The sequence below is a fragment of the Falco biarmicus genome, chromosome 7, assembly GCF_023638135.1.
Source record: "Falco biarmicus isolate bFalBia1 chromosome 7, bFalBia1.pri, whole genome shotgun sequence".
In the NCBI taxonomy this organism is placed as follows: domain Eukaryota; kingdom Metazoa; phylum Chordata; class Aves; order Falconiformes; family Falconidae; genus Falco; species Falco biarmicus.
Genome location: NC_079294.1, coordinates 73,329,863 through 73,342,720, shown reverse-complemented (window position 1 = coordinate 73,342,720; position 12,858 = coordinate 73,329,863). Strand labels below are relative to the sequence as shown.

General features: G+C 45.9%; 2 protein-coding genes across 5 annotated transcripts in view; both read left to right on the top strand.

Annotated features, from left to right (window-relative positions):
* The window catches only part of ZNF592 (zinc finger protein 592), a 37,356-nt gene extending 33,283 nt beyond the window's left edge, over nt 1-4,073 (top strand). Inside the window, exons 7-8 of one of the 2 annotated variants that reach the window (XR_008823292.1) lie at nt 597-732; nt 2,083-2,222. Coding sequence is in view for 1 of the 2 variants with exons in the window: in XM_056347826.1 (XP_056203801.1) it covers nt 597-732; nt 2,083-2,580 (634 nt within the window). In the remaining variant the exon portion in view is untranslated. Of the gene's footprint in view, nt 1-596; nt 733-2,082 lie in introns of both variants that reach the window. The other variant, XM_056347826.1, reaches the window with a different exon arrangement.
* Nucleotides 4,074-4,151: 78 nt separating this feature from the next.
* Nucleotides 4,152-11,748, top strand: SEC11A (SEC11 homolog A, signal peptidase complex subunit). Of its 3 annotated transcripts, XM_056347828.1 has the most exons (6): nt 4,154-4,291; nt 4,414-4,523; nt 6,494-6,643; nt 10,596-10,715; nt 11,243-11,300; nt 11,461-11,748. In XM_056347828.1, exons 1-6 carry the CDS (start codon nt 4,241-4,243, stop codon nt 11,509-11,511), a joined length of 540 nt encoding a protein of 179 aa, XP_056203803.1. In that variant the 5' UTR covers nt 4,154-4,240; the 3' UTR covers nt 11,512-11,748. The 3 variants fall into 3 exon arrangements, with proteins under 3 accessions (XP_056203805.1, XP_056203803.1, XP_056203804.1); XM_056347830.1 differs by lacking the exons at nt 11,243-11,300; nt 11,461-11,748 and adding an exon at nt 9,957-10,105 and having other exon boundaries at nt 4,152-4,291; nt 10,596-10,721; XM_056347829.1 differs by lacking the exon at nt 11,243-11,300.
* The last annotated feature ends 1,110 nt before the right edge of the window (nt 11,749-12,858 follow it).

The following is a 12,858-nucleotide window of genomic DNA, read 5'->3' as shown; positions in this document are numbered from 1 at the left end:
ATCCTACCAAGTTTTAACATGAATAATTACATATAAATGATGCGTACATGAGTGCTTCTTCCTGGGTTATTGCAATTAATGGAAGTTCAGCAGTTTTATAAGCATGTTAAGTGTGTTATGATACACATGATCTTGTGGATGTGATGCTGCACTGGTGCTTGGGAACGCTGGGTGCAGAACCGGGTTCTGCTGCAGGCCTCCTTGGTGTTACGCAAGTCATGAGGTCCCTCTGCATGGAGGTCTCTCATCTGAGAGTCACTTTTCTCCCATGTATTTTCCATCTTGATTATTTATCTTGTACTTGTGTAGCATGTATCACGGTGAGCCAGATTTTCACTAGTCCCTGTATTTATTTAGTACATTCCCATTCATGCTTACTGTGGAAAATTCTAAACTGTGCTAGATTTCTCTCAAGGGTCATGTTTTATTATTAAAATGATGATTTGTTGCATATTTTGGTAATTTAATAGTACATTACTCATCAGCATCTGTCTCCAATGGCACCTATTGGTGTGGCACATAACAGAGCTGTTTGGATGGAAATTAACTGCTTGGCATTTCCTTTAATAAATTTTCTTCCTTTTTGTATTCTCAAGGTACTGCACAGATGAAAATCAGACATTTCCTCAGCCATTCATGCTGGAGAATCACATCAGCCTCATGCACGGCATCAAAAACCCAGACTTATCCCAGATGGCCAAAGCAAAAGCTCCAGAGAGAGATACAGCTGAAGTAACTGATATATTTTCATTGAAAAATAAATGTACCTGGCGAGTAGGTGTTCACTTGGGGTGTTTTGTCGAGCTGCAGCCTTGCAGCCAGCAGTCAGGCCGTCTCATCCATACGGCACATTTCCTTCCCCTCCTCTGAACTCCATCCAGTTTGCTTCTCTCTGGCAGTGTCAGAATCAGAACTGAAAGTGCAGCTGAGCTGCAGCAGCACCAGGGCAACGTATCTTGCATTTTTCAATATATCCTTGGAACATGTGGCCCTGTGTTTTTATCTTTTACTGGCCGTTTTTCAGTCTGCTTTGTAACCAGGTCTTATTTAGGTTTGTTATTACTGTCATTTTCCCCTGCCACTGTGTTCACCAGCCTGGTACATTTTTCCTCTTTCTCCCTTGTTTTTTTCTGCTAGTTACAAAAGACTTCTGTTATGAGAACTGCATTCCTCCTAAGTAGGACTGTATCATTTTTTTCAGCAAATGTAACTGTTCAACTCATTTTATTTTGGGCCAGTTTGGAGCAGAGGGTTGGCTGATTGGCCTTCTTTGCTCCATTTCCTTTGAAAATAGACATACATTTTCCATATGACTGCAATTTATTTTCATCTGTACCCTAGCATAGAGGGGTCGCAGCCAAGACTGACTCCCCTTTATATTTATGCCACAAGAAAACCTGGGGTAACTCAAGATTTCACTTTCATGAGCTGGTGGCTGCTTCCCCCAAGCACAGCCAACATACCAGGGCACCTGGCTAAGCAGTGGCGGGTGGTGGCTTCACATGGCTCCAGCTGCTCTGCAAATACAAGCCTATAAGCTGTATCCTAAACAAAGACTGCTCAGTGCTGCTGGATGAGGAGATAACAAAATCACATGATGGGACATATGCAAGTGAGCCATCCTCATGGGAGGAGAAGCACACTGTGGGATTATAAGACAGAAGGGATGGGTTAATGAGAGATGCTGTGAAAAAAGCCTGAGTGGAGGGGAAAATGTTCAGAGTTAAATCTGAGAAGCATTGTCTAGGCTAAGGACCATCCCTGTGACCCTCAGCTGTCCCTGCTCTGTGGGCTCCTTCTTCCCACACCAAGTTCACATTTTCTCTCCCAATCATGTTTCTGCCCAGCCAACTCCTCCCAGATCTCCCACCCCATGTCACAGGACAGCAGTTGAGATCCTTCATGCTGGGGTGAGGCATTTGGGTACTGGTAGGAAAGGCCATGCAACAGGAGTCCCTAGGGATGGCTTCCTTTAGTTTGTATCCAAACACCAATGCGTATTCACCCTCGGGTGTCTTCAGATATGCACTTATTCTTCCATTGGCTCGAACAATAAAGTAACTTTAATCTTATTTTTTTAAGGCAAAATCTCCGAAGAGGATGGCAATGGATGAGCTGGGTCAAGCAGAGACCACTGCGGGTTCAGATGTGCCACCAGCCAAAAAACTGAAAACGCATTGGAAATGTGCTAAATGTGGCTTTGCGACAGACATCAGTACTGAGTTTCAGGAACACATACCTCAGCACAAGACAGACAGCTCCACCTACCAGTGCTTGTTCTGCGGCTTGTGCTACACCTCTCACATCTCTCTGAACAGACACCTCTTCATTGTTCATAAAGTAAAGGATGAAGAGGAGGAGGAGGAAGAGGAGGAGGAGGAAGAAGATGAACGGCAGAAGTTACAAAGGGAGATGAGTGAAAATGGACATGAGAGCTATAATGGTGAGATGAACACTATGGTAGAAGAAAACCTGAAATGCAGAGAGTGTAGAAGTGACTCAGCTCTTTGTGAACACAGTCAGACTTCTGGCGTGGAGGGTCCTAACAGCACCTCGCAGAACAATCATTCAGTCTCTTAAGACTTAAAAACAAAAAACCCCTTTTGATTGGTCGGGGTTCTTTGTTGGGTTTTTTTTACTCAAAATACAGGGTGGGGATGGGGTGAATCTTTGAAATATTCTGTTGATTTTTTGGGATGGACATTGCTTTCCGTTAACTTCTATTTGTAAGGGAAATTTAAAAACAAACAAAAAACCAAACCCTGCCATTGCATCCTAAGCACTAACTCTCTGCCAGACCAGAGAGATGAAAAGGGAAAGCAGGGCGAGAATCCTCGCTGGAGCTTGTCCAACTCCTGAGGATCTAGGAGCACTTTCTGCAGCTGCAGTTTCCTTAAGATGAGCTCTCTTCTTTTAAGTGTGCACTGCCTCAGCCTCTGCCCGGAGCCCCAGCCTTGCCTTCCCTATCTTGCTTTCTTTCTTCTATTTATGGCTTCTTTTTTCTCTTCCCATCCTGCTTTTGTTTTATTCATTTTAACTCATAACACTGTCTCAGCAAAACACACTTGTCAGGACCATGCTGGCGGATCTGGGATCTGGTGTGTTACACGGGACGGGTTCAAGCTGTAAGTTGTGCTGATACTTCTTTAATTGCCCAAATAACAACTGTATTTTCCAAAACACAATGTAATGAAATGTCTTGGACCTGAATCATCCTGAAAGAGAATTTTGTAGCCCCTGTCCTCTTGGGTGAGCACAGCTCAAAGCTACGTGTTGCGTTAAGGAGGGTCTGGTCCCCCTTGGGGATGTGTTGGCCATGCATCAGTGGAGTTGTGCTGCTGGAAGCCGTTCCAGGGCTGGGTGCAGCTGGGCCCGGTGCCTGGTGGCTCATCCTGGCAGGGAGCTCGGGGCAGAGCTGGGGGGCAGGTTGGCACCATTCCCAGAAGGGGAAAACATTCCCTGTCCATGACATCACCTGGAGGGAAGCTGCGGCGGCACTCCTGACAGCACTGGTTTGTGGGGGGCTCCCTGGCCAGCTTGTTGTGAGCTGCCAGGGCAGGAGGGGAGCGTGGCCCACGCTAGCAGCAGCGGGAACCAGCATCCCACGGTGCGGCGAGGGCTGGTGTCTGGCAGGGCTCAGCAGGGCCTGTCACATGGGAGACGTTTCTTTCCGTGCAGTCATATTGACTCTTTTTGCTCACTCATTCCCGTCACACATGTGCTTCATGTAATATAATTATCTTCTTACTGTTCTTTTTTTTATTATGTTGAGCCAGAACCCTGCTCGTTGTTTACTATGACAATGTTTAAATAATTTAAGAACTATTTATCTTATCGCATTCGGATCGCTCACCTTCTCGTCTTGACGTGTTTTGATACAACAGTTTGGACTCTTTGTATTTTTTGATACGGTGTACGTTAGCCTAGGGGATGTTTTACCAGGTAGCCTACGTAGAGTTAAGGATAGCAGGGGGCGCTCCCGAGCCATCACGTATCTATTTAACCCGCAGCGGCGTCTGTGCCTTGCTACGATGTTTACTTCAAAGTATTGCAAATAAAAGCATCCAAGGGTGCCTGCCTGGGCGTCGTTCTTGGCTCGGGCCGCCACCGCCGCACCTCGGCCGCCGGGCGGGGCACAAGCGGCGGTGACGCGACCGGAAGCGGGGCTGGAAGCGGAAGCGGGGCTGGAAGCGGAAGCGGGGCCGGGCGGGCGGTGGTGCTGCTGCCGTCGGGGCTGGCGATGCTGTCGCTGGACTTTCTGGACGATGTGCGGCGCATGAACAAGCGGCAGGTGCTGAGCCGGGGCGGGGGGGTCGGGGCGGGCCCCGGGGGGCGGGCCGGGTCGGGTCCGCCCTGCCCGGCTCTGCCCAGGCCTGCCCGGTCGCGGGGCCTGACGCCCCCCTCCCCTCGCAGCTGTACTATCAGGTGCTGAACTTCGGCATGATCGTCTCGTCCGCCCTCATGATCTGGAAGGGGCTGATGGTGGTGACGGGCAGCGAGAGCCCCATCGTGGTGGTGCTGAGGCAAGTTCCGTGGCGGCGGGGAGGGGGGGGCTGTCGGGGGGACTGGTACAGCCGTCGCGCTGCGGGGTGGGGGTGAGACCCCGTGGGCCTTGGGCAGGGCCGGAGAGCGGCGGGCGCCGCCCTGTCGTGGCGGTGCGGGCTCGCTGGGCCCACCCGGAGGAAGTTTTCCGGAGGGATGGGGCAGCTGGAGGATCCTGCCCCGTCCCCGGCGGGCGAGAGGCTCTGAGGATTCCTGCTCTCGGGTCAGGCAGAGGAACAGCGAGGGAAGAGGAAGTAGGTGAGCGAGGCTGGGAGCATCGCGTAGAAATAGCATCTCACCCTTCCACTTCTGCCAGCTGGATGGATTGTATGTTGGAGAGTTAGTCCTGAGAAAGGGGAAAGAGGAGGAAGGACTTCAAAGAAATACGGTAAGAGCAGAACTTGCACATTTCTGGACCGTACCAAACCTGGAGAAATGCTGAGTGCTGGGGGCAAGAGAGACTTGAAAAAGGCAGGCCTTGAAGCAGGGGATGGTGAACCCGTTGCTTGAGGGGGGGATCATTCCTGTATAAAAGCAGTGCTTATGGCAGAGCTTGCCTTCACATCAAGGCAAATGGTACTTCCTGTAGTAGAAGTTGTGGTAGCAGAACATCACAGTGCACTGGTACCTCCTGCTGTGCCTGTCCGTGTCTCTTGTTGCTGCTACATGAATGGTTGAAGGATGTGGAGAGCCTCAGTTAGTGAAAAGGAAGCTGAAATCTTTGAGATGCCAGTAATAAATTCAGTTAGTGAAAAAGAGTTGTTGGGGTTTTTGAATGGGAACTGGCTTGCCAAAAAGCCCAGTGAGCTTTATTATGTGTTACATTGCATCCTTAAAAGTATCCGCTAACTCTTCTTTCGCAGCTGCTTGGTTTTTTCCAGGCCTTCTAGTGAGCTGTAACATGGCCAGGTAAAGGGGAGCCTTAACTGTAGTCCTTTCTATAAGAGTTATTGCTCTGTAACTGGATATGTTTTAGGTGTTGCATGTTGTCCTCACAAAAGTGCCATTCGGTAGGTACCACCAGCGCTACTCCCACCCTCCTGCTGCCTGGGACAGGTTCCTTGGGCAGTCATTGGATGCTGGTGTGGATATTGCGCAGGGCCTGTTCTGTGGCCATGTCAGCTTTTGTGTGTGTTTCTACATTGGTGTTAATTACTGCATGCCCTTTAACTAAACTCCCTCCTGATGGGCCCGTGAAGTACAGGGGAGACGTTTCATGCTGCTCCACCCAGTAAGATGGGCCATTAGGTCACATCCCTTCTTCACTGATGTGATCTTCTGTTCTCAATAGCAGCTTCTGAGCTGTCTCAGGATAAAGCACAAATTTATGCAGTACTTTAAAGTTCATCATTTTGTTTTGTACTGCATTATTTATTTGGACTGGAAAAGGTTAAGTAGTTTGTAACAATTGCCATTTACAAGATGGGAAGAGAATAACTTGAATAGTGGTGCCTGAAATGAGATTAAGCAAAGTGATTAATCACAATAACAAATTTTTAGCACACCTGTCTGTCTGTCTGTTCCAGATGGGAATACAAGAGCCTGTATGTTTTAGTGCGTGGTTCGTAAGGATGATCTATCTACCTGCAAAAAATAAAAATAAATGACATTAAAAAAGCTTCCCACCACTGCAGTGCTGCCATTTAGCCCTATCAAATAAAGAGCTCAGAAGTCAAAAAGATACTTAATAACAACAACTTTGTTAAGAAGAAGACTTTTCCTGTTTGGTGTGCTTTTAACACTGGCTCCTGGCAGTGCTCTTCTCCCAACAAGTCAATATTGCTGGTAGCATGGTGATTGAAAATCTTATTATAATAGAGGTTAGACATCTGCCTGGTCTCCAAGGTGGTTTCCTTAGGAGTTCTTCATTGAGATTCTTGTGAAATTTTTCTTAAAGGACTGTAAACTCCAAAACCTGATTCTGATATTTTTAATTGCTCCTCTTTTTCAGTGGAAGCATGGAGCCTGCATTTCACAGAGGAGATCTCCTGTTCCTCACAAACCGAATTGAAGATCCAATCAGAGTGGGAGAAATTGTGGTCTTTAGGATAGAAGGAAGGGAAATTCCTATAGTACATCGTGTCCTGAAAATTCATGAGAAGTATGTCAAGAATTTTGGGAATTGTACTGCAGATGTTTAGCTAAATTTATTTTTCCTCAGTTCCTTGGATAAACAAATGAGTGGGATGTCAGTATATTCAGGTGCTGTAGGAAGTAATGTTGAAGTTTCAGACAGGCAAAATCTGCCCTCCTTGGCTTACTTGTAAAGATCACCTAACAACGCACAAGGTGGGGTGTCTGTTCCAGTGTCCTGGGCTCCCTGTGTCACTTAATGTCTCCTGTGCCATCATTTCCATCCCAAGCTGCTATATAATATTACTGGGTTGTCTCCTGTAGGTATGGATGCATTTGTGTGTGTGAAGTGACTCGTTTGTAGAGGTAGAATGTACAGAAGGGGGGCATTCTGTGTGTAGCATGCATTATTTTAAAACTTGTCTTCATAAGGTCCTAGTTCCTGCTGTCATGCAGAAGCAGGGTGTTCCTTTTCTTTGTAGGAAGTTTTGCATTCTTATACTTGGTGCCTGTATGTGCTGCACGCTCCTTATACTGTTCATTCTCTAAACATTTAGCAGGTTGTGTGTGTGAAGGAATAAAGCGCAGTTAGTCTGGTTTGATTGCTGAATAGGGCTTGGTTTTCCAAGCAAGGCTTCCTCTGCAGCCATGAGCCTTCCTATTTTGCTGGATGGAACTGTGGCTGCTCCAGGCTGGTCTGTGGGGATCCAAGCCAGCCCTGTGTGGCACTTGAGTGAAAACTAAATCTTGAATTGAATGCCTCATTCTTCAAATCAGCTCTGAGAGGGCAATAATTGGATGGGGTCCCAGCATCTCTTTCTGCTGAGTAAATGCCTGCTGCAGTATGAATGAACTGGAGCTATACTAGCACTCGAAGATCTGTTCCTAGGTTAAGTGAATCACTTTAATCCTGTGTAATGGTGGCATCTGAGGATTGCTCTAGTCAAGTGAGGTCGATGGGATAGAGAAGGTCCCTTTGCTCAAGCGTTCATAACAGCCACAGCTACAGCTGTTGGGACATCTAAACCATTTGTCTGGACCAATGTCAAGGTCGACAAACTTCGTGCACATAAATAGTCTGGCTGAAATCCTGGCTGTGAGAGTGTGGCACCTCTCCCAGTAGACAGAGCACATTCTTTGCTGTTCACATGTATTCTGTACCCTAAACGTTTAACAGTGTCAGTTTTCAAAGTATTGTTCTTTGGTACCACTAATTTAAAAACAAGATCAGTGTGCTTGGTAAATTTGATGCCTAATGTTGCGCGTGCACTTTTTGTGATGTCTTGGGAACTCTTTTAAACAAAACACCACTTTCCTGCTCTCCTGTTGCATGCTAAAGGCTCAGCTGGGCTCTCGTGCTGCTGTTTGGGCTGATTATTGAAAAGGCAAGAAAGGTCAGGGTCTTCTGTCTGCTCTCAACCAGTGTATAGGAAGGAGAAGCAGACACATGCATTCTGTGTGGTAGTTCATCTTCAGATATTACCCACTCTTCTTTTTTTGCCTGGCTCTATCTCACCGCTAGGTATTAAGGTATCCAGTGGTTGTTTTTTGTTTTGTTTTGGTTTTTTTAAATCTAACAGGATCATAGGACCAATCCTAGATTCTGTGAAGTAAACCATTGTCCAGTGTTGTTGTGTTTCATTTAAATAAAACAACCAAAGACAGACCTGATCTTTATGTTAGGAAAGATAAAACTGAAAAATCTGTACTGTGACCTGAAGCTGGACTCTGAAGGCAGGACTCTGAGATATCAGTTGCTGCTCTCACTGTTTAAAGAATACTTTTCTGGTGCCAGTTTGGCATTCAAGAGTGCCCTCTGAATGGCTGGAGTTTCCCATTACTTCCTATAGTTATGGACTGAATATGAAAGCTGTGAAAAGGCTCTGTGAAAGCTGACAGGAATGTCAAAATGAAGGAAAACAGAAACCCTGTTCTCCACGATTTTGTGGCAACTCAGGCTCCAGTTCACATCAGTAGTGTTTCAGTAAGAAAATGTTTTTTACTTGTTAGCCTTTTCTTCATTGTTCAGCACGAAACTGAGTTCATTCTTTGTCACTAAACATTGAGCCTGTGGTCAAAATTTACTTATTGGTTTTGGTGCAGGACAGACCAGTTTTCGTTCACATTTCAGACAGGAGAGCAACTGTGCTGTGGGTTTCTCATACTGGTTCATGATAAAGCACTGAATCCGCTCAAAAAGATAATGCACTCTGATGCCATCAGTCTTCAGAGCTGAAACTACATTATCTGCACCTTTGGGTATCTTCATCTTTTTCCAGACTGTTATCTCTAAGCTCCTAGAGCAAGGGTCCTCAAACAACGGCCTGCGGGCCAGATACAGCCCCCCAGGGTCCTCAATCCGGCCCCCGGTATTTTGCAGACCCCCCTGCCGGGGGCTGGGGGGGGAAACCAAGCAGCCGCAGATGACTGCCTGCCACTTCATCCATGTGCCGGCCCCCTGGTTAAAAAGTTTGAAGACCCCTGTCCTAGGGTGTTTGGCTCACAGTGTGGGAACAACAATGTGCTTTGAAGAAAGGTCTGTTCTTCCCCCCGACACCCTTTTTTTTTGTCTTCTAAGCTTCTGTCAAGTAACACACATTAGTATTCAGGCATAATGAAAACAATCAGCACGAGCTCTGAAGGCTTTCTGCATACTTGGCCTGTGTTGTATTTGATCTGTCATTTCTGTGAGTAAGCTGACAGAATCAAGCAAAAATAATGCTCTGGCTCAGCATCTGCTGTTATGTGCCACAGGGAGATAGATGACTGTGGCTGGCTGATCCCTGAGTAGCAGCACAAACTGGTGCTTAGAAGCAAGCATTGCTGGCAGGCCAGCAAGCTGAATGGAAATTACTGAGGAAGGACACATAATGTGGTATATAAAGCTAGAGCGTAACAGCAGCTGTTTCCTCGTCAAAGCAAAGGTTCATCTGCTCTAGGATCCTGTTTCTAGCAAGCTAATTCATCTCGAGACAAAGACTAGAGAGAGTATGTAGTGATAATTGCCCTGCTTTCTGCAAATCACAATTTGAAGCACAAAGTCACAGTTCTTTATTAATAGCCTCCCTTTCTTTGTTACACGGAGTATCCAGTCACTTTTTTAACTGATACAACTTTTTGGCATCCAAAATATCCTTCCTGAGAGACATGGTTTAGTTTGCACTGTTGTTAGTTCTGCATAGCACCTTCTCTGGCTTGTTTTAACATGTTACCTCTGAGTTTCATTTGATGCCCTCTAGGTCTTATATTGGAAGAAGCAGTGAAAAGCTGTTAGTTTGTTGCTGTTTGTGTCATTTATATTGGACTACCATTATATCTCCCATCAGTTCTGTCTTTTCCAGGCTGAAGAGTCCTGGTCTGTTGTTTCTTGTATGGAAGTGGTTCCAGACCTTGTTACCCATTTCTGAACCTTTGCCAGTTCTTCTCTCCATTTCAAAAAAGGATGTAGGGGGTTCAGAACTGCACAGAGCATTCAAGATGTAGGCACATCGTGAGTTCATGCAGTATCATAATGGTATTGTTTGTTTTGTTCTGTCCCCCTTTTCATAATAATTCTTAAGTTTCAGCTTGCTTCTGACCACTACTGAGTGTTTGCTTTAACCCCAAAGTCTCATTTTGGGTGGTAGTACAGAGCCCAGAACCCAACATTTGTGTTTGAAGCAAGAGAAGCATCAACATGAGAGAGGTCAAAAGCAAAGAGGCGATAGCTGTACCTTCACTAGAAATGGCTCATCCTGCTGGTTCTGTTCTTAAACTCTGCTGGAAAGCTTGGTTGGGGGCAGAATTCATTCTTTTATTGGCAGGGTTTTTTTCAAACTGTCTGCTTTCCACTGCATTTGGCAGTTTCCCTTTTTCATCCTGCTCCAATGTGTAGGACACTATTGCTTCTAATATCTTGGTGTTAGTCTACATGCTTGTTCTAGAGCAGCTTTTATTAAGTTCTTTTTCTCTGATTTACCTGGCTGTCTTGTCTTTGCTAGGCAAAATGGTGACATCAAATTTTTGACAAAGGGAGACAATAATGCCGTTGATGATAGAGGGCTGTACAAACGAGGGCAGCACTGGTTGGAGAAAAAGGACGTAGTAGGACGAGCAAGAGGGTAAGTAAAGTTGAAAAAGATGTGACTTTTTACACTGCCATTCCCCAGTGCCATCTGTCAATCCCTCTCAAACTCTCCCTACTGGGTTTTTGTGACCTGCCTGAAAGCATTTCAAAAGGTACCATGGAGAGTTAAAAACCAAAGGTAGTCCAGTCCTTAGTTTGGCTTAAGCGAAGGCGTCGTGCTGTGAGCTACATCCTGAGATTTTGATGCTGGATGGACACCGGTGCAAAGGTAGTGCACACTCAGGCGTGATCAGAATTTTCATCAAAATTATTCTGCAAGGCACGGTCTTTGCAGGCAAGTGAGATCTGAACAAGACAGAGGCTAAAACACGCTCTGTGGTTTGTTGTCACTCAGCCCCCACTGCCATGACTTCCCTGCTTGGGAGGAAGAAGTCCCAGGCCTGTTGACTGTAGCCCTCTGCGTGCTGGAGTGGCTTTTCCTTTGTACAAGTACCAGGGCAGTGCTTCTCCTGTATGCAACCTTGAATAGTGTTTGTTTTAATAAAAACTTTATTCTTGTAGATTTGTGCCCTATATTGGAATAGTGACTATCTTAATGAATGATTACCCAAAATTTAAGGTAAGAGCTTTCATTTTCTGCCTGCTTCTCCTGCCCCAGCTAAAATACTTCACGAGAACTTTATTCACACAGGCAGAACCATTTGCCCTTTGTTTGCTGCTCTTACTGCATCTTTGGATGTGAATGTGGACTCTTGTGTCTTCTCTTCTTTCTCTTACAGTATGCAGTCCTCTTTTTACTGGGTTTGTTTGTGCTGGTCCATCGAGAGTAGCTTCTTGCACTGAAGTATGAGGTGAAGGTGCCATGGATTTTTTTGGATGAACGTTTTAAGTAGATGGTGGTCCAGTGTGCCAGGAGGAAGAAGAAAACATGCATTTCAAAGCTTCTTGCCAGTTTGGGTTTGTTTTGTTTTTTACTGCATAAGGGCAAATGTTTGTCACAGTATTTCCAATGGTTTGTCACATTTTAGCATTTTTAGTGAGTTTTTATATTAAAAATTTAAGCCAAACTGTTCAGTGTTTGTACTTTGAAGCTGAGCTTCCTCTTGAAGTGCCTACAGGACTGGGTCCTCTAAGTCTGTGCCTCTGCTGGGCAAGCGTGACCTCTCCCTGCTGACTGAACTGTCAAATGGTGAGCTCTGGAGGTGATGTTTTTTCTAATTCAGAATTGGAATAAAGATTTTGCGTCTTTCCTAGAACAAGCCCTGCCACGTTCTTCGTTCTTGCCCTGCTGAGTGCAGCCTTGTTGCCCTGTTTTCCTGGGCGGGGGGCCAGGGGGCGGGATGTATACACCTCGGCTTTCCCATTGCAGACTGACTCCTAAAGCCTAGCAAACTAACTTGTGCTTTCTTTACAGAACAGCAGTGGTTGCTCATCTCATTTCTTTTTGGTGAGTAAGCGGTCCTGAGCTGTGGATCTGTTTGATATTTCTGTGTTTCTCTAAATCACACTGAAATAGTCTGCTTAAAGACTACAAGGTGTTTTGGGCAGAAAATGGCAAAGGATTCCTTTGTGTGTAAGCTGTCATTGCAGCACTAGGTAACAAAAGAATTGAGATGGGAAATACCCATAGCGGTATGGCAGGGATGTTTTAGTAGGATGCAATAGTAAAATTTTCTTAGTTTTGGAAATGGGTTTTAGGTTTAATGATCCCTGCAGCTGGCCATGTCTCTTACAGCTCACCTGAAAGCTACAGAAAGACTGAGCCCCCACTGCTCGGAGGTCTAAAAGAAGAAACCACTTGTCACCACGTGCAACAGCTTTTTTTCTAGGCTTCTTGTTCATGATGGTGATCCTTCTTGTGTAGCTGTGGTGTCAGAGGAGAGCCCAAGGAAGAGGTGCAAGACAGAGACTAGTTACCAGCTTCAATATAAATTTGTGCCACCTGCACAGTGTGATTGACCATTATAATTTGCCTCCACAGTGTGCAAACTGACTCATGGAAACATTTTACTTCCCCTTCACTAGGACAGATTTTCATAAAAGCAGGCAGTGGAACCATGGTGCCATTACCACCTCTGCTTGAGGCTGCTTGATCCATTTTCTACAGTTTACCAACCAGCTGTCTCACTAGGACAGCTTCCCCCTGGCAGTGGGAGCCACTTCTTGTGCTTTCCCTG

What these genes read in the sequence shown, in the direction of transcription:
- SEC11A (XM_056347828.1), top strand. Translation starts at nt 4,241, where the DNA reads ATGCTGTCGCTGGACTTTCTGGACGATGTGCGGCGCATGAACAAGCGG. An exon ending in GGCGCATGAACAAGCGGCAG is followed by an intron (nt 4,292 to 4,413) that starts GTGCTGAGCCGG and finishes CTCCCCTCGCAG; the next exon opens with CTGTACTATCAGGTGCTGAA. An exon ending in CCCATCGTGGTGGTGCTGAG is followed by an intron (nt 4,524 to 6,493) that starts GCAAGTTCCGTG and finishes CCTCTTTTTCAG; the next exon opens with TGGAAGCATGGAGCCTGCAT.